This window comes from Anarrhichthys ocellatus, unplaced genomic scaffold (assembly GCF_004355925.1).
Source record: "Anarrhichthys ocellatus isolate YVR2014 unplaced genomic scaffold, GSC_Weel_1.0 scaffold4, whole genome shotgun sequence".
Taxonomy (NCBI): Eukaryota; Metazoa; Chordata; class Actinopteri; order Perciformes; family Anarhichadidae; genus Anarrhichthys; species Anarrhichthys ocellatus.
Window position 1 is genome coordinate 7,853,659 of NW_022280034.1, and position 24,953 is coordinate 7,878,611.

Below are 24,953 nucleotides of genomic sequence, written 5' to 3' on the forward strand. Positions count from 1 at the left end.
TGTTCTTTTGGAAAGAAACAGGCTATTTGCTGAAGTCAACTCATGTCATTTCATGACTAACTTGTCATTTGTAAAACAAAAATCATGGCAAAATCTTTGTTAAGTTTACCACTCAGATGGAACGCAGCGATAGCGGCTCGCTATAGGTTGGCCAAACTCGGGAAGAGTGTCTGGTTTAGGGTTTTCCTGGAAGATTTCAATGTACCAGACAAATGGGAGACATTACTGTGAAATATCGTCTGCGTATATTGAGCTTAAAAACAATTGATAGGCAGGCTATAAAAATAATGGCATCATCATGAATGCTCAACATGGGTCTGCTTGACTTCAGAGTGTAGAGCGGAGAAGTGAAGATAAAGCTGTTGTACCGGTTTACAGGCTCAGTAGTGAATATGATACCATTTGTATAATTTGTTTCCAGTAGTGGCTGTTGGATTGTTTCCGTATTGTGTGATCCAAACATTTCCAAGAACTCCAGTTCAAGTCCAAAAGTCGAATTTATTAAAAATAAGAAATTACTCCCAAAAGGTTTTTATCTAACAAAATAATCTGCTTTAGTCCATATTTGTTGTGTTTAGCCTTTGAAAAATAAACATTTTCACTGAGGTAAAAAATTGTTTGCTCTCACATTCATAAAAAGAATGATAGAATCAGATAATGATTTTTTTGTGTCCGATAACCAATATCATTATATATGTTGTAAAAAATAAGTATGGTAAGGCAGTAACACATAGCTCAAGGTATGCTTACTTCTCATTGGAACTTTTACAGCCATGAGAAATATCCTTCAGCAAAATCCAGTGCAGTATCATGACAATTATGACCACAACATTGACTAAAATTAAAACCGAGTACGAAAACAAAGCAAAAAGACTACAATGTGACTTTAAACCAACCGCTATTTTCAGTAAGCGACCAAGACTAAAAACAAAAATGTTGAATTCTTGTCAAAATGAACACTGCACTGCACCGTGCAGAAGAACCCCAGGCAGACACACACTCTTGCGTCACACTGTGAAATAAAAAAAAAGGAACAATCACTCTGCTCATCCTGAATTTACCCGGGGGGTAAATTACTGCCCTTAGGTGTCTAAAGCAAAGGCCAATCTGCTTATACATGTTTCCATACACGTACACAGATGTGCAGCCTCACAAACCAACACGCCTGCTGAAACATTCCAGATGGCCAAGCAGATTGTTTGGTGCTGATTTCCCCCAATTAAACGTTTGAACAGAAATATCATCCACAGTGAGATACGTCGGTCCGTGCCGAGGCATTAAGACTCAAGTACATGCAGCCATAACTCAGTTACTTTGAAAGAGGCTCTAGTTAATAAATAATATGGAATATAACAATGGAATAAAAGGATTTATTGTTTTGTGAAGAGTGTCTTAGTAATGGTTACTGGTAGACATGGGTTGGGGTTATTGCGGACAATTGTATTGAAACATCTTTGTGTCATTTGACAGTTGAGCATCAGGATTCACTCTCCACGGGTCACCAACCCTTCATTAAACCAACAAAACCCTCAGAGGCTAATACCATGCTGTTAATTGTACGGCAAAAGAAAGGAAACAGTGTTGCATTGTGAGCGTCGAGTCCGTATCATGCTGCAACCTCAGCTCCCGTACAGAGCAACTGAGCTGGATGTATTCTCCGCTGCAGCTCGGCACCGGAAAAATCAGCTGACTGGAGGAAAGCAGCACCCTGGCACTCTGGCGTCTGGCACCGCACATCTGGCATTTAAAAGGCCTCGGAGCAAACGCGCTGACATTACTGTTTCGTGTGGGCTCTTTCTCTATTTTAAGCCACCTGCTTTCTGATATCTGTTGCAATGAATGACACTGAATGCAGCATTTGTATTTATTCTGCAACTAAAAGTCTCTAATACAAATTGCAAAAGAGTTGTTGATGTTCATTTGTAGAAAAAAACAACGCTGTTAAAGAAGTGTTGAAAAGATTGCGTGTTGATGTGTCTGGAGGAACATTCTTTTGTCATGTACTGTAAAGTACCCTTTCTTCAGCAGATGTATTTGAAACTACCAACTCTAACACTAAAAACACTGCTTATAATCACCACTCCAGCCCTCAAGCCAACCTCTATATGGAGTTAATGTAGGGGGCAGTCATTCAAGTTGACTCATGTCCTTGAGTCATAAATGTTCCAAGCTCATTCTGCTGGAAAAGTTGAGCGTAGCTGCAGGAGCAATATGTTTTTCTGCAATATCGCCGCCCTTCAAACACTCACTCATATCCACGTTGTTTCAATAGTTATAGTTTTTTTGCAGATATGATTTCCCCACCACATTAGCTCTGGTTTTTTGCATCGACCACAATCACCATTGTGCGGACCATAAGCACATCCTAAGGGATCTCGAGTGAGTGCTATAAGTAGAAACATGCATTATTAAGGAGGTATGTTTTCCATATGCGTGGTCTACATATGTGGTCTTGTTTGTCATGAATGTGAGAGAGAAAAAACCTGAAGTTATGAATGAAACACTGACATTTACAGAATTTTGAGAGATACGCTTATTACTCTCTTACCCAGAGTGTGATGAGACGATTAATACCACTCTCACATCTGTCTAATGTAAAGCTTGCAGACAGTTCGCTTAGCTGACTGTTCGGCTCTTAAGAAACAGCTCACTGTCAGAGAAGAAGTCGCAATTACAAATCCGTCTGCTACTTCAGCACCACGGACATGGATTCATCAATACACAGCACAGCTAATCTACTGATATTTCAGCGCCATGGTCTGTAATTTGCACAAACCCCAGTCAGATAAAGGCTCAAAGAGTTGACAGGTTAACAGGGCATGTATTTCGGTCATTTTGCTAACAAGAGCGATGGCATCCCCTCTCAAATAGTCAACTGATTACATCAATCTTATAAGAAAACATTTGTTGAAAAGTGACATACACTTCGGTTTCAGTCTTTGTATGAATGTGGTCAGTGAAGTAGTGAATCACAAAATCAGAAAATAAATGTCAAAAAAAAGTTACTGCTGCCCGTAAAATACGCGATGAGGAGAATATTAACAGGCAGGAACATAGCCTAAAAGGAAGTTTCATTCACTGAGTTGAAATGAAATTTGGTAATTTGAGTGCTTTGAAGATGGTTACAACATTAATCTGTTGAACTAAAACTTTAAAAATTGTACTTTAAATTTCAAACAGTACTATTAAAATAATAAATAATAACTATTTTGAGAGGGATAATGGAAATAACCAGGATTTGTAGCCCTTATTGTTTCAGCATCCTCACATTTTATCCAGGAAGGATTTCAATGTATTTTAAATAAGGTAAAATAATATTGATTATACCTTTGTCACAGACCTTTCACCTAAAAACTGCTGCACAAAAACAAGCGTTACAGCTGCATAATCTTCAACAGCGATGTTTTATTGCGACGTAACCTGAGACGCACAGATTTTCTTCTCACGGTAAAATGAAAGCATGAAGACGGCGCACACAGGCGGCTCACACGGCCCATTCCTGCAAAACTCTTCTCTCCTATTCTATCCCCTCACAATGGCTGTTCAATAATTAAAGCGAACCGTGTGCATAATATGTTGCCTTATTCAAGCCAATGTTCAGGAAGGCTACAGGCGTTCCGCCATGACCAGACAGCTGGAATACAACAGGGATTTGCAAACAACAGTCGCAGAGCCACGAAACAAACAGCGGAAACACTGGAGAACAGGGACGACAAGAGCTTATTTAAATACATAACATCCGACAGGAGACATACAAGTAATACATACTGTAAATCTCTGTAACCCCAAAGGATGTCACGAGTCACGATTATAGCATTTCCATAAATACTCCAACTAACAATAAAGCTTATCTGTTATGTCCAGATTTGCTACATCGGGCACATTACGTTTTCAAATAAATATAGTTGTTGTGAGTTGCACTGATCGATGTATGTGGGCGATAAAACATGCAAAACGAAGAAAAGACTCAATTTGAGCATCTTGTGTTGATTAAACTTTTTATACATCATGTCATGTAAACACAATACAAAGAGATTTGTAAAGAAAACCGATGAATGACGGTTTTAAATGCAGTGTTGGACATTAAAATGCAGAAGTTGTAAAATGGGTCACGGCTGTAGCTGCACTTGGATCCCTCCGCTCATGTTGTGTACTTGTTGTAGTTTTGGAGGGTGTAGGTTGCCACGGTATCCAACAGCCAACCACGTGTCACGACAGTAGCGTGTCTAGAGAGACCTGTAAGGCAGAGCGTTTCTAGGTAAGTCTGTGTACAATGTAGAAACAATTGGAAGAAGTACACACAGATATGAAACACTAACCTGCATATTAAGAGCTTCAGACAAAATTAAAAAAAAAAAATTCTACATTGGTAGAAATTGTGTTTAACTAATATTAATGTCAAATTAAGCTCTTTTTGTTTGCCTTTTTTTTAATAATCATTTTTAAATCAGTTAATCAACATTGCATTACTTTGTTTATTTTGTGTCTTTTTGATATATTTGTCCGTATTTTATTTCTATTAGTATTATTATGTACATCTTTTTTTAAATTCTGTAAATTAAGGTTTTTATGCTGTTTGTATATAAATGATACTAACCTTTACACTTAAACATATAAACATGTACTTTATACCTTAGTTTAGATATTACATTCAAAACTGAGCCAGAAAGCACTTCAGTATTCTGAGTGATACAATATTCACGGTTTACTTAACAAAACAATCTTTGCTTATTCGATCCATTTAACTTTGTTTTAGACACATATCAGACATATCATCACAGATCACACACATTTGAAAACATAAGCAGCGTATTCCTGTAAGGCATTAATAACCTGGACTGAAATGTCTTGTAAAACATAATCTGGAGCGTGTGCACACACATTTCCATTAGATCAGAGGATGGGAGAGAGGAAGAGAGAGATGTGTGTGATTTCAATCAATGGTGCAGAAGAAGAGGATAAAGAGGGAGAGAGGGGAGGGTAATGGACTACTCGATTACCTGGGCTATGAGTGCCAGAGGACGTGGAAGAGGAAAAGCTGCTTTAAATATGCAGCAGTGTAAATTAGGATGCCAGGAGGAGGGAGGAGGGAGATTCAGAACCACTTGCTCCCTCTCTGTTTTCAAACTCTCAACTTGCCTCGTGCCATGGCAGCGTCTTTCTTCTGTAGCCAACTTGTTTCAACATTTCCCCCAGCTCCGATCTGACATTTTCTCTTGGCCATTTTTTTCTGCTGCCTAGGTTTCCTTCACACTCCCTCTTCCTGGCAAGTCACTCCCCTCGCTCTTTGTTGGGAACGGCAACCTGCCTCCTTTTGGCTGGCAGCCCCTGCTATTTCACCGTTCTGTCACTCTCCAACTGGTCCTCACGCAGCCACAAAATGCATCCAAATCAATGTACTAATGGGCAGACAGGTGAACAGACATGCACAGAATGTCTACGCTTATGGGGACCGTCCATTCATTACGGCGTATTCAGATCAGAAAACTGACCTCCAACTATTTTTAATTAGTCACAAATACTGAAAACTGAGTTTAGTCCCTGTTGTGTATTCACATATTTACTGCCTTGCCCTTAAAAGCCTTTTCTAAATAAGAGGTCTACATTCTAATAATCTTGTTGATAATGTGAAAAATACTTTTGAGGAAGACCACAGTGTTTTCACACACCAGAAAAATAAATTAAATAAGATATAATGTGGTTATGGTGACAAATGGATAAAGAATTTCTATATTTAAGTTAGAAAAATAAATCACTTAAATTTCAGCCTGGAGCTTCACCTTTCTCAAATGTTGTCAAAAGATGTTGTTGCTAATGGTTGTTAAAAACATGACAAGAGCGTATTAGCCATCAGCATTTACAACCTAATGAAGACAGCCTGGCAATGGTGGCTGGTTAGCATTGGCTAGCTAGCTGTGATGGGTAGCACACCCTTTTTCCAAGTTATTCTTATACCGTCGCCACATCATGTCAAATCTTAAGTTAAGTGTTCGTTTCATGTTAAAAAAAACTACAAACTTTTTAATGGAACCAACTGGAGCTTAGTTGGCTAACTCCAGTTTGCCATTTGCTTACCGTCCTTTTCAATAAATCTTCTTGGTTGCATTAAATCAGTTAAAATAGCCTCCGCTTGGTTTCTTTGTTGATGACGCTTCAAAGTGTCCAAATACAGGAAAACAATAGATTTAGTGGCTGAAAACTGTCTTTGCATTGACATCATGTCTTCTCAATACTGGCTAGCTTTCTATCTAAACTTGCTTAAGGTATGCTAGCGGCATAGCGGCTAACGGACATAAGACTATGATGAGAAAACAATTAAAATGTACCAAGGTTGTATGATATATTGGTATACTGTCCATCACAATCAATTCCTGTCTGACTCTATGTGTAGGTCTATGCTCGTGCCAGCCTTAAAACCAGAGGTGACGCCATGTAGGAAATATTCAATCAGCTGCAGCTGCTGCTGTCACTCTAATCTCTATCTTTATGAACTCTGTATGAGTGTCTGCATGCATGCCTGTGTGTGCGTGTGTGTGAGAAAGACAGATTGAATGAGAATTACTATGATTGAAAGTGTGTGGAAGCAGAAGATGGAAATGTAATTTTAGACTCACTGCTGTCTGTGGACGACGACTCTGATCCAGACTGTACGATGACGAGCTGATGAGAGATCTGCACAACAAAACAAAGGAAATTATCCCGAATATAGAATTACAAATTAGCAACAAGTAGAACATATAGATTTAAAAGGCAGACAAATTGGAAATAAGTGATATTTTCACACCTGCCTGTTAGATTATGTATTAGCAACATGCAATATCGTGCTTTAAACCTGCTGGTTTGAGGGTTGTTAATACGGATGCAGTGGTTATTGGATGTGGGGATTTCAGCATTAGTCAATCTTTGTTATAAATAGTGTGACACTTTAATAAATAAATAAAACCCAGTAGGCAAATAATAGACATTATGGAGGCTGCAGCTTTGTGAGTCAAAGAATTGTTCAGGGGCTGCAAACTCTCAAATATCACTGATCTGATTTTACAACAAGCATCCCTGCATTTCAGCATTTTTGAAAAGGATGCGGACCAACGTGAAGACCCAATAAGTGACCCGCTTACCTGTTTACCGTCGAGGAGAAGTGGATCTTTGACTACAGCTGCTCCACAGAGCTCCACCATCCACTCCAGTTCATCTAGAATAAACACAAACGAACACAAAGTTGGCTGTAAATGTTGAGTGTTTTGGTAAAACCAAGGTTGATAAAGGTATGTCGGTCACACCTAAATCTCTCTACACCACCTTTAAACCAGAGAGGATGCAGAGCAGACTCATTTCAAGCCTCCTTTGATTGGAGACATGGAAAACGGATCAATACTCAAGTCTGCACTCAAATCAATAACTCACTCCATCTGTCAACACACCTTTAACTTGTATTTCCACATACATCAGATCTTAAACACAAATGTAAAAAAGAAAAACATCAACAGCTTCTACGGATGTACTGACATTGAGTCCTAAATCAACATTTGAATGCTGCTCCGCTTTTTCTTTGGTTTGTTTTTTTGCATTTCAATTAATTCCATTTAAATCACTTAATCAGTTAATCCGATGAATAACTTTTTGAGGACTTTTAGAATAAGACAACAGCCACTGAAAGCTTCATTTTAAAACCTCAATAAAAAGCTTCATACCTGAAAAAAACAACAACATTTCACACACAACCTTAACAGCTTCCCTTGTTTGTTACCTTGAACACGAGAAACACTCGTGTCAGGAAAACCTCAATCCACTTGCAGTGTAAGATTTAGGTAACCTCATCATTCAACATACACAAACAATTCAATAATGGATGGAATCCTGTTGGGCTGAAGACAACAGACTCCACCATCATGTCTGTGCTATGTAGGAGAAAGTCTTTAAAACTCCACACGCTAGCTAGCAGATGTCGGCCCATTAGCAAAGCTTCATCGATTCAGCAGGCAGCGGGAGGATGCAGCAGAAGCACTTTAAGAGCCCCAGGAAGAAGGAAACCAAGGAATGCTGCCTTGTGGGGTTTTTTTAAGCAATGTGCCTCCTGAGACCTTCACCCATGATCTATCTGTCCATTCATTCATGTTGGAAGGGGAAAGCAAAAAGCACTTTGAAGGAAGGGCAGCCAAACTCCTCTCTACCTTCAACTTGGAGGTCATTAACGGTTTGAATCATTAGGGCCGAAACAGGCCGACCGGGATATTTACACCAGTTTTAGAAGATGAGAACAGCAAAAAGTACTTTTGCCACAACTGAAGGCTCATTTCCACCCTGAAAATGTCTTACACAATTCAAAAGTGGTGTATTCAATCCACCCACACTCTCGTCATTGTTCTCCCGTGCCAAAAATGACAGCTTGGGTTAAAAAAAGTGAACGTTTCAAGCTGCGTCAGTCAAAACCTCTGTGAGCTACCGTAACTTTTTCTTTTTGTTGTTATTTTTTTCTACCCGTTCTCTTTTAAAGCAAGGCAGGTGTCTGTCTGTCAGAGGCCTGCAGGACACAGACATCAAGAAAAGTGAATAAGTGCGGTTGAGCAAAGCAATTCTTGATTTGAGAAAAAGAGAACGGTGCAAACAGCACGACGGCAGCTGAAAAAGGCAACAATTCCATGAGAATATACCCAGATTTTTGCAGTCTTTTTCCCTTTGAAAGCATATGCAAATTAAAGTGTAGAGTGTACATTCAAAGATTATCTAGGTGCTGCAACTCATGTGGTGCTTGAGTGCTGTGTTTCTCAGACAAACAAACAAAGATTGTGCAACATAGGGACAACAAATAAAAGTAATTAGAGATGGCTATAAAGTGTATGACAGATATTGTGCAATATATCTGACTCTATCTTAGCTAGTCTCTCATTACAGACAATGTGTGGTATTAAAACTGACCCGTACGATATACTTTATTGTAAGTGACAATAAAAACAAGTCTACTAACACTGCATCGAGGAAGAGTAGGCAGCAAAGATAACGAGGAACTCTGCTAGTCTGCCGTTATGACGCTGTAATAGTGTTACACTTTCTAATATTGTCATGATAATATTAATACATATAAAACTAGTTTGCATGTCACGTCTCAGCCTCTGGGCCTTGTAGAGTACACAGAAAACGTGTCATGTTGCCGATGTGATTTACCTGTTGTCATGTCTGTAAAAGGCCCTTGGAAGCAGATGTTGTAGCCCTTCATGAGCAACTGAAGAGAGAAAGAAGTCACAAGTTTAGAAATTAAAAACGATCTACTGTGAGATGTCCGGAAACAAAATGTCTACAGTCGAGGAAACGAGGACATTGATTCAGGGAATTTAACCTTCGGACAGCGTTCAATAACTCTGTTTGTGAACAGCTGTAACGAACACTTCTACCGGGGTTACACTGGTATTCCTCACTTATTGTGCAAACAAGCTGCTGTGGCTGTAATACTGTAAATTCAGGGATAAGTTGAACAGAAAAAAAGTGAACAAAAGCCATCTTACCAAGGTAATATCACGCTTTAAGCATATAAAGAACTACGGCCTGACCAACACCGGAAGCGCAACGTTTTATTGCACTCGGGGTCAATAAACTCGGAACGGTAAACATGAAATTGCTTCCTTGAACCATTTTAACTACAGAAAGGAAATGTGAGACTCACATCCCAGGCTCGTAGACGGCGCGTGGCTGGATGGAAGAGTTTGAGAAATAAATGTCCAAGCTGCTGGAGAGAGAAATACTCATTTCTCACAGCTCCCTGTCCGTCCATAGTAATCATGAGCCCGAGGGGCTCGGTGAGATGAAAAAGTGCTTCTGTTCCAGATTTTTAATTTAGACAACACCTAATGTCCTTCAGGAGGTATTAGTGTGTGTGATGTGATAACTTGCAAACCCTACACACAGATATTTATAAACATGTTCACTCGAGAGTTTCTTCGGCTGATTTCCTGCACATCAACATTCTGGCGACAGACTCAAGGAGTCCCGGCACTCCATTTAATCTGTTAGTCTGTTAGTCACGGTGGTGCCGGTGACAGAAAGCGAGTATGAACGGGACAATCTGTCCGGCTCCATCGAGAGTGCCTGCGCTGCGTTGAAGCCGCTTAAATAAGCCTGAAATGACTAGCTAATTCAATTAGCGGACGTTCTTCAAAGGCAGCGATACGGCCAACATGACATCGAGCCATTTCTAATTTTCCCCGTCAGTGGCAACAGAGCCGGTCCTGCTGGCCGCACACCGAGAGGAAAATGAGCTTTTACCAACAGGGCCCGAGCTAAGAGGCTGGTGCAATAGGAAGAAACGGGTTCAAGTGCCGGTTGTTATTGGGACACTTTATGTGATTTTCTCCATTGAGTGAGGCTGCTCTTTGAGGTTGGACAGGATATTGTTGTTCTTTCTTTCTTTGAATCAGGTGTTTGTGTGTTAAGAAAATCAACCGGTTTTAAATCAGTCACTTCTTTAGGAGCACAAATGACTGTTGTTGACATGTTTCAGGTGATGAGTGTTTGGCTTCATCAGATCTCTGTCTACAGTTTGTAGTGTGTTGTTAAGATGCTGATAGAATGGACCTGATGAAGCACAGTAGCTTTAATACAAAATAAATTTAACTCAAGGATGATTCTTTTTCTGAATTTAAAATGGGATTCTTAGTAATTTAGTCATAAATATTCAATGTTATGGATAAATACTTACAGTAACAAAATCATACTTTATTCTATTACTTTTAATTGTCACTTTAATGTGCCAGTATCTAGTAACACAGCTGCAGGTGAAAGAAAAGAGCCTCTGTGATTTCTTAAGGACTGACTTTAGCTTCCACCTGCGGGGGCCGTTTAGATGGAATAAACACAGAATAATAGCCGATCTGTTGGTTTGTAAGGCGCTCACGTTATTGTCTTCACTGGTACGAGCTCTCATGGGGCCCTGGTGGTCGGGTCCATTCACCACGTCACCTCTCACTTCAAAGACGCTCTGTTGGCAAAGCAAACCGACTTCAGTACGTGAACCTCACTCACAGCGGTATGAAGCCTTTATTATTCACTCTCTTCTCATAAAAAGGACTGATTGAAAGCTAAAGTAATTAGATTTATCTTAAGGGTGAAATACGCTCCCGAGAGTCCGCTGAACATTCTTCAGTTTGACAGAGTTCCTCTCATAATTGTATGGAGTCTACCTCTACATTCACTATATGATGCATAAAAAAATGCTTAAAAACTGGCCTGGATGACGGAGAAATGGTTTGAAATGAATGGAGGTGCTAAACAAAGCTTGGCAGAGGGTTGTACTTGCATAGCACAGAAACAGATGGAGGGATTAGTAATGCAAGTGGATGACAAATAATCTATGAGGTATCACAACGAACCGCATGCAGAGATTCATCACGCAGCCTTAATTCGACATGGAGACATACAGAGATAACGGGAAGTCACCGGTGCACAAACTCGGAGGCAGACGAACGTACCTCATCTAAGAGTTCCTTTTGTCTGAAGCACTCTGAAATCCCTGCGGAGAGGAAAAAAAACAAAAAACGTTGAGCTTTTTGTCAGGAACACAAACATTATTCTGGTGGCTGCGGAAACAGGGCTAACTGACAACATCCCCGACTCTGCTGTGAAACTGGAGCAGCTAACATGCTACCGAGCAGACAGAGCCCTGGTTACAGGAGGAAAGACTCGCGGCGGCGGGGTATGTGCTTACATCCGTGATGCATGGTGTCGGGACGCTGTTGTGGTATGTAAACACTGCTCACCACTGGCGGAGTTTATGATCATAAGGTGCCGTCCTTTCTATATGCCGAGGGAATTTACAGCGATTCTGCTAGTCGTTGTTTACATCCCTCCCACCCCCAACAACAGTGACAGAAGTGCAGCCCTTTGTGAACTGTATCAGGCCATCAGTGAACAACAGACAGCTCACCCAGACGGCTTCACCATCCTCGCTGGAGATTTCAACCATGCTAACCTTAAGACTGTCCTTCCCAAACTACATCAGCATGTTGATTTCCCAACAAGAGGGGAAAACATTTTGGATCTGGTTTACACTACTCACAAAGGAGCGTACAAGGCCTCACCCCTACCCCACATAGGACTCTCTGACCACATCACCATCCTGCTAACACCAGCATACAGACCAAGAGTGAAAGTCTCCAGACCGGTTCTGAAGCAGGTACGGGTGTGGCCAGAGGGGGCCTCCTCCGCTCTCCAAGACTGCTTTGACACAACAGACTGGGGAATGTTTAAGCAGGCAGCCACATACAACAATCACACAGACATTGAGGAGTACACAGACACTGTTACTTCTTACATTAGTAAGTGCATTGATGATGTGACTCATATAAAAACCATTATCACTCGGGCTAACCAGAAGCCATGGCTGACAGGGGAAGTGCATCGGCTGCTGAGGGCCAGAAACAACGCCTTCAGAGCCGGGGATGAAACTGGCCTGAGAAGAGCGAGAGCCGACCTGTCCCACGGCATCAGGAAAGCAAAACAGGAATACACGAATAAGATAACCAGTCACTTTAAAGTCAGCAGAGATACACGGAGCCTGTGGCAGGGCATATAGACCCTTACGGACTACAAACCCGTGCCACAGATCTGCGACAGCAACATCTCTCTGCTAAACAACCTCAACAGCTTCTTTGCACGGTTTGAAACGCAAAACAGCACATGTCCACACAAGACTCCGCCCCCTCCCCACGATCAGGCTCTGTGCCTGTCTGCTGCCAGCGTGAAGAGGACACTCTCCACTATCAACACCCGCAAGGCAACAGGTCCAGACAACATCCCTGGTCGTGTGTTGAAGGACTGCGCAGAGGAGCTTAAGGATGTCTTCACAGATGTCTTTAATACTTCTCTGAGACAAGCTGTTGTACCATCATGCTTCAAGGCCACCATCATCATACCTGTGCCAAAGAAATCCACTCCGTCCTGCTTTAATGACTACCGTCCGGTGGCACTGACCCCCATAATCATGAAGTGCTTTGAACGGCTAGTCATGTCACATATCAAATCCATTCTTCCCCCCCACCCTGGACCCTTTCCAGTTTGCATACCGTGCCAAACGGTCCACAGAGGATGCAATCTGCTCTGCTCTCCACCCAGCCCTCACCCATCTGGACTCAAAAGACTCATATGTGAGAATGCTGTTCATAGACTTTAGTGCAGCATTCAACACCATAATCCCACAAAAACTCATCTTCAAACTTGACCAGCTGGGGCTCAACACCTCGCTGTGTAACTGGCTGCTCACTTCCTCAGTGAGAGGCCACAAGCAGTACGTGTCGGCAACACCTCGAGCAGCATCACACTGAGCACAGGGGCCCCTCAAGGCTGTGTGCTCAGTCCACTGCTCTTCACCTTGCTGACACACGACTGCACCACAACCTACAGCACCAATCACATTGGTCAAGTTTGCAGACGTCACCAACGACGATGAGACCCACTATAGGAAGAAGGTCAGCCTTCTGACCACATGGTGCAGAGACAACAACCTTCTTCTGAATAACAGCAAGACCAAGGAGATTATTGTTGACTTCCGGAGAGGCCACACTCAACACCCACCGCTGACCATCAATGGTGCTGATATAGAGAGAGTGAGCAGCACCAAATTCCTGGGGGTGGACATCAGTGAGGACCTCTCGTGGACAGCCAACACAACATCACTGGCAAAGAAAGCTCAGAGGCACCTCTACTTTCTCCGCAAACTGAAGAAGGCAAGAACACCACCACCCATCATGTGCACCTTTTACCGAGGCACCATTGAGAGCATCCTGACAAACTGTATCACTGTGTGGGGCGGAAGCTGCACTGACTACAACAGGAAAGTCCTGCAGCGCATAGCGAACACAGCTGGAAGGATCATTGGTGCCTCACTCCCCTCCCTGCAGGACATATACGACACTCGCCTCACCCGCAAAGTGACCATAATTGTGTGCGACTCCAGCCGCCCCTCACAGCTTCGTCCACCAGGCTGTTAGGAAGCTGAACTCTCACCCTCCTCTTTTTTTAAGACTCCCCATGTCCAACTGCTGCTAAATCCCCATGTCCAACTGCTGCTAAATACAGATTGATTATTATTATATATATATTGTCTAAATGTTTTTTTAATCTATTGCACTGTATTCACTTTATATGTTTATATGTTTATATGTTGGACTAGAGAGAAACGTCTTTTCAACTCCCCTGTATGTCCAGTACATTGTGGAATTGACAATAAAGCAAACTATGAACTTTGAACTACTGTATTATGTAACACTCCTTTTATTCCAGCCGATCCCTCGGCATCATGCTGTTCTGTATTTAACGTCAGTGATCTGTGGGACTTACACTGGAAGCTCACCACCCACTTCCTGCCTGCGATGCCGAGGAAGTACTTCAGTGTGCGCTCGCACACCAGTTGCTCATCTGCCAGAGAGAAGAAACAAGAGATGTGAATAGAGCACATGTGCACACATAAACACATCTGGATTCGACATGTTTAATGTAACGTTTAGGTATAATTTAAACACACAGCTCTTTTAAACGGCATCAAGTCTAAGACGGAGAATATCTTCACAGAGACAAATCCCGGTCAGTCAGCAGGGTCAGAAGTTAGAAATATAGTGATTATCCATTGATTTGCATTCCAAGTGCTCGTTATCGATGCGCCTTAAACATAACTTCATTTCAAGTGATTGTTTTTAATGCTAATGGTTGGAATGGGACACCTCTTGCTCCGTTCCGACCTTTAACCGAAAAAGATCAAGAGTCCCAGCGTTCCCACTTTTTAGTTACCCAGGAAGCAGCTGGCATGAAAATAAGGCTTCTTAAAACAGTGACAGTTAATGTGCTGCTTTGGAGACAGCGAGCTCTGGAATTAAATATAATCTATCAGAGAGGGTAATTAGCGGATGAATGGAGGAGAGGGTGCGTGGGTGAGGGAGAAACAGAGAGCTTATCTTTTTACTAGTGCTTTAAAAAGACGCACAAAACCAGCTGGAACTACGTATAAAAAAGAAAACGTACTTCTGGAAATGCAAATGTTCCTGCTCAGGAAATTATTGAAAAACAGGTCCTTGAAAGAAGGTAAAGTGGATTTTCCAACAGCAGCTTTAATTGTTCTAGTGTGTATCAAGCCAAGTTCAAGTTTCGCAGGTGATTGGACCTTTCTCGCACACTTCTGCTGTTGCATCACCACCTGCTGGACTGTCCATCGCCCCCTCTATTCCGGCACTGCCAATGCTCCTAAATGTAGTGCATGTGTGAATGGTGAAAATCACTAGTGGTGCCTGAAAGTTCCTGGTAAATTAGTAACCTATGTGTGAAAGAGGCTACAGTGTACACCAACACTTCCCGCTTGTGAGCATTCTCACCTGTGTGCATTATAATATGGGTCACCTCCGGGGTCACCTTAGAAGCCACGCGGGCACCAGCGCGCTTGGCAAACCTTTTGACCATTATCTAAAGAGACAAAGTGGTTAGAGTATCCTGCTATGGAGCACCAAATAGACACATTCATTGATTAGATTGCTGAATGGGCACCTGTTCATTGGGGTCTAATCCAGACGACACTAGCACCATCTTGGTTTTACTCCTGTCTCTCGGAGGAGTGGTATTTTCTTTGTCTTCTTGCCTGTCTGATGGTGAAGCGCTGTTTTCTAACGTTTTGGCAGCTGAACTAGGGCAGGGTGTCTTGGAGGCTCCGGTGCCTTTCACGCCCGGCCCCGTGTGTGCGGAGCTCTGCACGGCTGAAGACAGAGAGAAAAACAAACAAATAAAAAGAAAGAGTCAGCAACAGTTAGACTGATCAGACCTATATTGGGTATCTTTATACAAACACATTTTTGTCACACAGAGCTTAACCTTCATTAAGCACACAGTCAGGCTACAATGCACCAGACAAATCACATAAACTCTGCTGAACTCAGTCCAAACCTGAGAAGCAATAAAGAGCTCCTCTCTCCAAGTGGCAGTTGCCAAATAGACTTCTATAGTTCGCAGTAGTCTAAAAACAACGTCTCTGTCTTCTGCTCATGTGCTTCTGGACATGCACTTAATCCTTCACCGGTAGCCTTACCCATCTCGGCCATGCTGCCGCACTCCGGCGGTCTTGTGCTCGGCTCTCGCTCTACTTCTGGAGCAGCTTCTCTGCAGGAGAGACATGTACATTAACTTCTGAAGGAAATGAGACAACATAGTGGAAATTGTAGTTCAACTGCCAAAGCAACTGAAGGGATGTACCGCGCTGATCTGCAGGGTCACTATTTGGACAGAAGCTTTTTTTCCTGTTTTTGTTGTCTGGAAACTACATTTGAACTTATTAGTATTTTGCAGCATGCTGGAAGTAAAGTACGTCACAACCATCAAGAGAGGAATGTATCTGTAGTTGCGGGAATATTTCGATTGGATTTGGTCAAACACAGCATGATAGACAGCACTACAAAACACAACTACAATCCACGAAATGAAAGGGTATAGGTGACTTAATGGTCAAACATACTCAAATATATCCAAACTGGTTTTACTAATTTAAGTGCAGGCTGGAAGTCAGGACGTATTGGCACAGTGACACACGGTTAATAATATTTGAAATAAAACAATCACTGTATGGTTAAAATGCTGACTCTCTTCTTTAATTTAAAGTTGTTTGCGTCCACAACAGATGAACAGAAATTCATCGTCTCTCAGTTTTAGGGCAGAGAACAGTTCAAAAGGAAGATTTGCAAATCCTTTGCAGTCAATCATTGTCTAAAGTCTTCGACCCAAAAAACTTGAGCAAATACTCTGACTGGCTGAATCCATAATGACTTGCTGCTACTTTCAGGAGTCTTTCTGCCTTCAGTCTCTTCTTTAGTGAGTGAAAAACACTTTGATTCATTTCGAGTGACTGACTGAGCCGATCAATAACATTACACCGTTTGGCAGTAAAAACAAAAGAAACCCGGGTTGTCTTGTCTGTGTGTTAAGGGTCGTTACTGTGTCTATCTGCAGTCTCCCCGAGATAACTCCTCCTGGGATTGACTTACTTCAACCCAAACCTTTTCCTCAACCTAAGCAAGTAGTCTTATGTGCCTAAACCGAACCGCACCGCAACCATTTCGAGGGGCATATCACGTAGTCGGCGTTTCCTGTTGTAATGTACACCCGCAGAAAGACCTGCCTGCATTATACTGCTGTCCTAAAACAAGTGGATTATGTTCCCTAAAGCTGAGCAGCAGCAATATAAACCTATAGCCATTGTTTCATTTCTAATCAAACATGCTGGATTAGAGCCAAAACAATAAAAATACAGACAACACTGTCCTCACACACTCCGACTGCACTGCACAGTTGTATTTGGTAGAAAGATGTAAATGTAGGATCAGAACTCGGTACGGGCAGAAACTCAATATCCAGTTATTTGTAGATTACAAGACATTTTATAACTCATGCTAACAAAGTTTTGGAAGTTCCCCTCCTTTGTTTCGTTACGCAGGAGCTGACTACTGGCTGCGTGCCTGCATTTAAATTACCTGCACCAAAGTGATAATGGCTCACTGAAAACTTGTCATATACAGTGCCAAACATTCTGTCCAATTTCACCAGTGCTCTCATGGAGTATTTACTTTTTAATTCAGAACTTTTACAGCTAAAGCCCTCCTTGTTTACATCTCTCCCTCCCTCCCGCCTGGAGGACAGCACTTAGAACCCTGCGAGGCGAGAGGCTGGTAGAGGAGCAGTCAAGTGGGAGAGATAAATTACTGTGGCGACACAAGTTTCCCTCTAAGTGCTCTAAATGACATATAAGATGCAGTCAGTAATGGCTTTTTTATTCTCCACAGCGTAAACAGATTCTGGGTTCATTAGTGAGATTATCCGCCTGTCCTCTTGAGATGCATCACCCTCTGAGAACCAGACTAGCGACACACACACACACACACACATTAACCCGCTAACTTTCTCCTTCAGTTACAGATTGAAAGAGACCAATTACATGCCACTTGCCCCAGTTATTGTTCTGCTTAATGTGGCGGCATTGAAAGATGGCTCAATTTAAAATGTATTAACAATGTATACAATCCTTTGAGGAGAGAAACACAACACACTGGTGCAGGTTATCTTTAATTAGAGTTGTTATCAAAGGCAGGCGTCGTCTCTGCTGATCACTTAACTGACCTAGTGACCGAAAACTAACCGGCTGTAGCTTGATGTATAAATGGATGTGGGTGTTATTGATCTTTCCATCTGAAGCTCTGCCAGAAAGTGAAGAAGCGTATTTCCCAGAAGGTCGAACTATTGTTTTAAACTCGCACATACTTTGTAGGCACTGATAATTACCACGAATACAAAAACGAAGCCCACGAAAGGACCAGAAGGATCACAAATGATGACAAATCATTTACAAAGACCATACGGTCAGACAGATGAATACAGACAATTCACAAACGATTACCATGTGGTTTCAAACTGTTCCTGAGAATCATGTCGCTGTTATAGCATCGGCTCCTCGAATCATTTTCTGCAAACAATGACTTCATGTTGGGAGGCACGTTTTTAATGTTTGATAGGAAATAAGGCAGCATTTACTTATAGTGGTACTGTGGTTATGAATTATGTTTCGGCAGAGATAAAGCAATGAAGCTCAAATAAAGCACACGTATGTATTATTGTATGTACTGTGTTTTGTACTTGTTTTCTTGCTCACAATGTTGTGTGTTGATGACGGGTTTTTATGTTTCTTTAACTATTTTTCAGCGTTTTTTTATATTGAGAATGTATTCAAAGCCAAACAAATGAAACGGTTCATTTCTAAATTTACTATAATAAAAACATTTTATTCATGAAGAGATGATTATAGAGCTATAGGTCTGCCAGGTTTCACTTACCGGTCTGATCTTTGGAGGAGTCTGTGAGCGTCTGTGGACACAAAGCAATCATCAGCTCTCAATGTTTGCACAAAACTAATACTAAACTAAACTAACTCAAAAGAAAGACTAATTGTGTGAGCTCTAAAGAAAACATTTCACATTTCTTATCTGCACACCTGCGGTTTGTCTGCTCCGATTGGTTCGTTCTTTGGCAGGACTGTCTTCTTTCTCTTGCAGCACCTCCGACACCAGAGCCATCATCTTCTCCAGCCTCACCAGCTCCTTCTGCATCTCTATCTTTTGCTGAAAGAGGAGAAAGTAGAACATCTTATAATAACACGAGTCACACACTTTAATCACATAAGGGGGGGAATAAGTGGAAAAGGAAAGGACACACACGCTCGCTGCAATCTGTCAAGCTAAGAGGAGGGACCAACACTCAGCCAGCGGTTCATTATTGGAAGGGAATGAGTGCTTTTTCAGCCAGGCAGCACTTAGTGAGGACAACGCATGTCAGAATAAGAGAGCGAGAAGGTGATTGTATAATATTTAAGATAAACGAAGGGCGATCAGACAGCAAAGGAGAGAAGCGACAACAGCTTTTCCACCTGGTGCTGGTTTGAAACAACAGGGTCTGTTAGCTTAGACGTGTGTTTCAACGCTTCGCTGGACTAAGACTTTGAATTTCATCCTTTAAGTTGACAGCGCAAAGTGCATCGATTAAACAGACAATAATACCAAACCTCTGTAGTCTCAAATGTGTGTAATCCTGGGCCCTGTGCTAAACCCCAGGGGCGTTGAAACTTCCACTCGCAGTGAAAGACGGTCGACGGATGAAAGTGAACGCGCTGGAAGATGGATGAGGTAGAAAACAAGAATCATCTTCTAAGCGGCATTTCCTCTAACCTAAATGAAATGCAATTTAGAAAGCTGCTGAGGGGGACATTTTTCACAGAGCGAGGTAGTCCGTCATCCGGGGCTGACAGCTGGGTTTTTTGGGGAAAGTGTCGGGGTCGCCCTCTATGGGGCGTGACGTGACAGTGCACAGTGCGACCAGGTTAATGCTGAACAAGCAACAACTAGACGGACTTCAAAAACGCTCCGTGTTTGAATTAAGGGAAACTTTCCGTCAGGAATCAAAGCTGGTTCATGCACGGACTTCGTTGCTCGTTTACAATAGAGGATGTTTTTCACACAGCATACTGTGAAAGAAAGAAAAAAGGGATCAAGACCATAAATCCTATTTACCTGTGTAACAAGGACTTCGCTTGAAAATTGTGATGATTCGAATTGTGAGGAAACGCTGACGTTATTCACTGGGACATTACCTGCAGAGAGGGAATAATCAAAATGATTTGTGTTCTGAGATTTAGGTTTTTCTGTTCCACAATACACAAATTAGAAGAGTGGGAAGCAACAGGAGCAAGCACTTCTTATATTGTGCATCTCAGCAGGCTGCAAAGCTTAAAAATTAAAATGATTTTTGGTGACTGAGAATCAACTTACATTCCTCTGGCGTGCCAAACAGGTCTACAGACCCCTGGCTGGAATTACCACAGTCGGGGCTGGGGCACTGTTGTGCTCCACCGGCTGTATCACCCTCACCGGAGTCTCCCTGATCCTTTGTCACAGCAGGAAGAGGAGGAGGAGGAGCAGATGTTCTGAAGATTTCTGTCAAAGTTGGTAATCCCTCTTCACTGCAGTCCGACTCGTATGAAGACTCGAGCCTCCTCGCCCTGGTCCTCTTCCTGGGCACGTCTCTGACGGACGAATGGGAGCTCAGCTCTCCGCTGCCGTGGCTGTACGACGCTGCTTTGCGGACAATCTGTACCACTGGTACTCCGAGGCCGTCGGGAGTTAAAGAACACTCCGCATTTAAAAAATGTTCAGCGGCGTCTCCTATCTCCTTCCCTTTGCCAGCATCTCTCACGGAGCAGTCCGGCTGATCCTCCGTCATTTGAGAATACTTTGAGGGTTCGTGTCGCTCCTCGTGTTCCACGGCTCTGAAGCAGAGGCCAGAATCTAACACATGAGGACTCTCGATATCACACTTTGACACTTTATTAGGAGGGAGGGCACTACTGACACAGTTACCACCAGTGCTGTCTTGACCTGACCAACTGTCAGGGATTGAGGCTTCCACCACCACTGGATTAGGTTTCTCAATAACTGGCTTTCTTGTGTGGGCGGGTGAGTTAGAAGGGGAGATAAAATCACTCCAACATGAGTTCTCAGTGTCTCTTAACGCCTCTTGGTTGGTGATTTCAGGTACCTTTGTGTAAATCTGACTTTTTGTAGATCCAACCCCAGAACAAATTCGCTGGTTCCCCTCTGCTTCGGCACCCGGCAGGTTTTCTTCGTCTAAACCACGGCTTCTTTTCACATTTGGACGGCCGAGAAGGAAAGATTTTCTCTTAGTGGCTTTGAAGCTCTTGAGCAGCTGCTCCGTGTCCACTTCACTGTCATTCTTATCCTCCTCATCAGCACATTGTGCCTGTTGAGTATTGTTTTGGTCGTCACCTTCAAGTGTTGGCTCTACCACAGCTGTCGCTGGACTCGTGGAGCTCGGGACCACAGCGACACGACACGCAGCGTTAGCTTCAGACAACGCTTCAGGATCTGGCACTTCAGCGATGGACTCTTCAACAGCTTCCGTTGGACACAAATAAGATGCTCTCTCGCCAGACTCCATGTTTTCTATTTCTTCCAACTCTTGATCAAAAATACATCCGTTTCTCTCAGCCACCCATGTCATGTCTTCATTCTGAGGAGATGCCTGATCGGCCAATGCTCCACCTTTAGCGTCCTCGGGTTGCTTTGCAACACTGCCGTCTTTTTCCGCTTTATTGGCTTTCGAGTTTGCTTTCTTGTGACCCTCTTGGACTTCCTCAGTGAAGAGCTGAAGTCTCCTACTTCTCCTGGTGCTTTTCATGAGAGGGACTTCTTGGTCTTCGCTGCTCGGGTAATTCTCAATATGAACTTGGACTTCTTCTGACCTCGGTCTAGCCTTAGGACTAGTTTCTCCATTTTTAACTCCGACCAGAACGAGAGGTTTCGACACTCTAGCAGGCTTGCCTTTTTCTGACCTCATGCTTTTACTTTTCCTCTTCTCAGTTTTCCTTTGCTCAGCACTTTCTGACTTGGCCTTAGCTTGCTCTTGCAAATCACTGTCGACCTGCTGCAGCTTGTTACGTGTCCTTCTATTTGACTTCCTGTCTGGTAGCTGTTGTCCAATATCCAACGCAGGACATGGAGCATCATCATTGCCATCAATTTTGTCCCTTTCTGGCATGTTGTTCAACTCTTCCCCGTATTTGTCTTCATCATCCGTCTGTTTTGCTTTTGTGACAATGTCACTGCTAGTGTCATTTACTTCTTCTATCCCTTGTTGCTCTTCTTCCATATCGCTTTTATCTTCAGAGCACATCTTCTTGACAAAATCAGCTGGAGTGAGAGTGTTCTTCTTCTTCTCCCTTGTTTTGGAGATGATTCGTGTTTCTTTGGTTGTTGGTGTTTCGATAAAAACATGAAGTGGAGGAGAGATGGTGGTCCTGTTGCCCCTTCTCTCTCGTTTGTAGACGGCACCAAACACCTGCTCTTCAAGGGCTTTAGCGCGTTCCTCTCTCTTAGGATTCACCTGACTGTTGTGTATTTTGATATCTATAGTTGAAGCGGAGGAACAGCTGTCAGAATCATCCGTGTCTTCGTTAGGTTTCTCTAACTCGAGACTTCCTTCAGTTGGAACCTTCATGAGCCACTCGGCGACTTTCTGGAGACTCTTCTTCTGTTTTTCCTCCAGAATCTTGTCGGCCTCCGAATCCTTTTTCTGCTTCTTCCTTGAGGACTTTCTTAAAGGTTGGTGTTCGGTCTCGTCTGGAATTAATGATGAAGGAAGGGAGGCTTTCTCCGATTTGCGGAATCTTATTTTGCCTCTCGTTTTGTGTGTTGAGGTTTCCACAACTTCTGACATCTCTGTTTCCACTGGTTCCAAATGATCCGTAGGGCTGTGCATTTTCGTTGGTGGGGCCTCACCAAGTCCACTGTCCAGGCCTTCAATTTCTGTCGTCATAGGACTTGTGTCTTCAAGTCCCATCAGTTTTGCAAATCCATTCTGGGCTAAAAAAAAGGAACGGGAAAATGACCAATAATTAACCTTTTGGAAGACAACACACTTTAAAAATGAACACAACTAGCTTTTAAATAAAGGTAAATCTGCCATACATAATAAGCCTCATGATTTTACCTGCTATAGTCGAGGAGTGAGACCTTAAAGGATCATCATTGTCGACATTTTCCACGTTGTCAGGTGTATCTACGGATGACTTATCGGGACAACGTTCAGTAGCTTCAGCATCTGTGACTCTGGATCGAGCAAAATACAAGAGAGAACAAGATGAGCTAATATTATGAATAAATTAGCATTTGTGTTATGCCTGGCCTAGTATGTATTTGAAGGTCTGTATTATATTCTTTGTCTGAAGAAGAGCTGGGCGTTCGAAACATCACTTGGTGGTAATCAAATATAATTTCACGAGAGCATTCTCTAGTGTGCGGACTCCATTTATACGTCCTCTGTCCAGCGCCTACTATTTATCGTTTGGATGTGCGTTATTTTTCGTTAACATATTTTTTTAATTTAGGTTATTTCAAGTGACAGACAAGTTAAATGTTCAAATGTCTTACCCCAGTTGTGCTTTCTGCTGGGACATTCCAGTGAAGTCTGAAACAATAAAGGTATTGTTATTAGAAAATGTAATGTAAGTTCATTTTAAGAAGTCTGTGATTTACTCTTACAGTTGGTGCCGGTGTCATGTTCATATGCCTGTATCATGTCCTGCAATCCTGCAACAAGTCTCTGAAACCCAGGACTCTCCTGCAAGCTCCTGTAGAAGTAAAAAAATACACACATCTTATGATGATGAGTTAGTATTAAAAAATGATTACGGTTATAGTGTCATGTTTGTTTTGTTTTATCCAACCTTTTGGTTACTTTGGTTTTACACACTGGACAGTCAGCCTTGTTGTTTTTGGTGTTGTCCAAAAGTTTCATCATACAAAATCTGGGGGAAAAAACACAAATAGTGTTTGAGTTCTTGAAAAAAATATCAGTTTTTTTTAAATATCAGTTGACAAAGTGAAGAGTAATCAAACATTGCTTACTTGCAAAACTGATGGTCACACTTAGTAGAAACAGGTTCAGTCATTAAATCCAAGCTACACGTGAAAGAAAGTATGAAGTCAGTAAAGAACAGTTTCACAAGACGACAAACCTAATCTTTTAATCCACCAAAAAGTGTGCAGAAGAATGTGCTTATTATACTTCTTGGTCAGCATGACACTCACCATATGGGACACTGCAGCGTCTCCCAAAGGACTGAAATACCCTTCCTCACATCGGTGGTTGTTGGGGTTTTCATGGTGATTTTTTAAAAGCTACAAATGAAACATCAGAGCACATTAAGAGGCTGTAAACACACTGCCAATGCTAGGAAAACATATACACTCAAGTGTAACTGGACCTAATGGTCAACACGCCTGAACAGGTAAAATATATATATATATGAATACCGGATTAAGGTGTTTTTGCTATGGTTATATTTGCAGTACAACGTTACTAACAGCAAACATGTGATTAAGCACAATATTCCAGTGAGAAGTCAGAATTAACACTCAGTGGTAATATTCGGTAAGTACATTGTGCTGTTATAAAGACTGTTTAATGTTCATGTATATGGTGTCAGAAGCTGAACTTGGCAGCTAAGATAGTCTAAACATTAGACTGGCTAATGTTACGTCAGCTGCTATGATTTGTTTTTGGGAGGTTTTACGACTATATCCTGCATTCCTGACTTTCTGAGATTAAGACAATCAACACGAATAGTTCAGCAGAACAATATGTGATTTAAAGAGTAGATAACCGTCTTTGAAATAACCTCGTTGTAAATAACAATAATAATCCACATTTACCTTGTTTTCTTACAGTTTGGAGTTATCAACACAGCAAGCAGCCACTTCAGTTTTCCCGCAACTATCGTCTTCTTCTGATTTTGTTTAACTGTGTTTTGAGCTATTGTTACAGCGCCGCCTACTGGGCCGGAAGGTGAACTACACACTGCATAGAAGTGTCCC

At 42.2% G+C, this 24,953-nt stretch overlaps 1 protein-coding gene across 2 annotated transcripts; it reads right to left on the minus strand.

The window, feature by feature from the left end:
- Positions 1–3,981: 3,981 nt before the first annotated feature.
- LOC116381797 (breast cancer type 1 susceptibility protein homolog) lies at positions 3,982–24,863 on the minus strand. Of its 2 annotated transcripts, XM_031844247.1 has the most exons (21): positions 24,792–24,863; positions 24,168–24,257; positions 23,985–24,038; positions 23,804–23,884; positions 23,619–23,707; positions 23,508–23,544; positions 23,068–23,186; positions 20,331–22,940; positions 20,073–20,152; positions 19,001–19,127; positions 18,843–18,873; positions 16,055–16,125; positions 15,520–15,725; positions 15,351–15,438; positions 14,326–14,403; positions 11,460–11,500; positions 10,886–10,969; positions 9,163–9,220; positions 7,119–7,192; positions 6,615–6,672; positions 3,982–4,236 (listed from the first exon to the last, which is right to left on the minus strand). In XM_031844247.1, exons 2-21 carry the CDS (start codon positions 24,239–24,241, stop codon positions 4,142–4,144), a joined length of 4,155 nt encoding a protein of 1,384 aa, XP_031700107.1. In that variant the 5' UTR covers positions 24,242–24,257; positions 24,792–24,863; the 3' UTR covers positions 3,982–4,141. The 2 variants fall into 2 exon arrangements, with proteins under 2 accessions (XP_031700107.1, XP_031700108.1); XM_031844248.1 differs by lacking the exon at positions 10,886–10,969.
- Positions 24,864–24,953: the final 90 nt, after the last annotated feature.

What these genes read in the sequence shown, in the direction of transcription:
- LOC116381797 (XM_031844247.1), bottom strand. Translation starts at nt 24,241, where the DNA reads ATGAAAACCCCAACAACCACCGATGTGAGGAAGGGTATTTCAGTCCTT. An exon ending in CAGCAGAAAGCACAACTGGG is followed by an intron (nt 23,187 to 23,507) that starts GTAAGACATTTG and finishes TGCTCGATCCAG; the next exon opens with AGTCACAGATGCTGAAGCTA. An exon ending in GTACCAGTGAAGACAATAAC is followed by an intron (nt 9,221 to 10,885) that starts GTGAGCGCCTTA and finishes TTCTCTCTTCAG; the next exon opens with TTGCTCATGAAGGGCTACAA.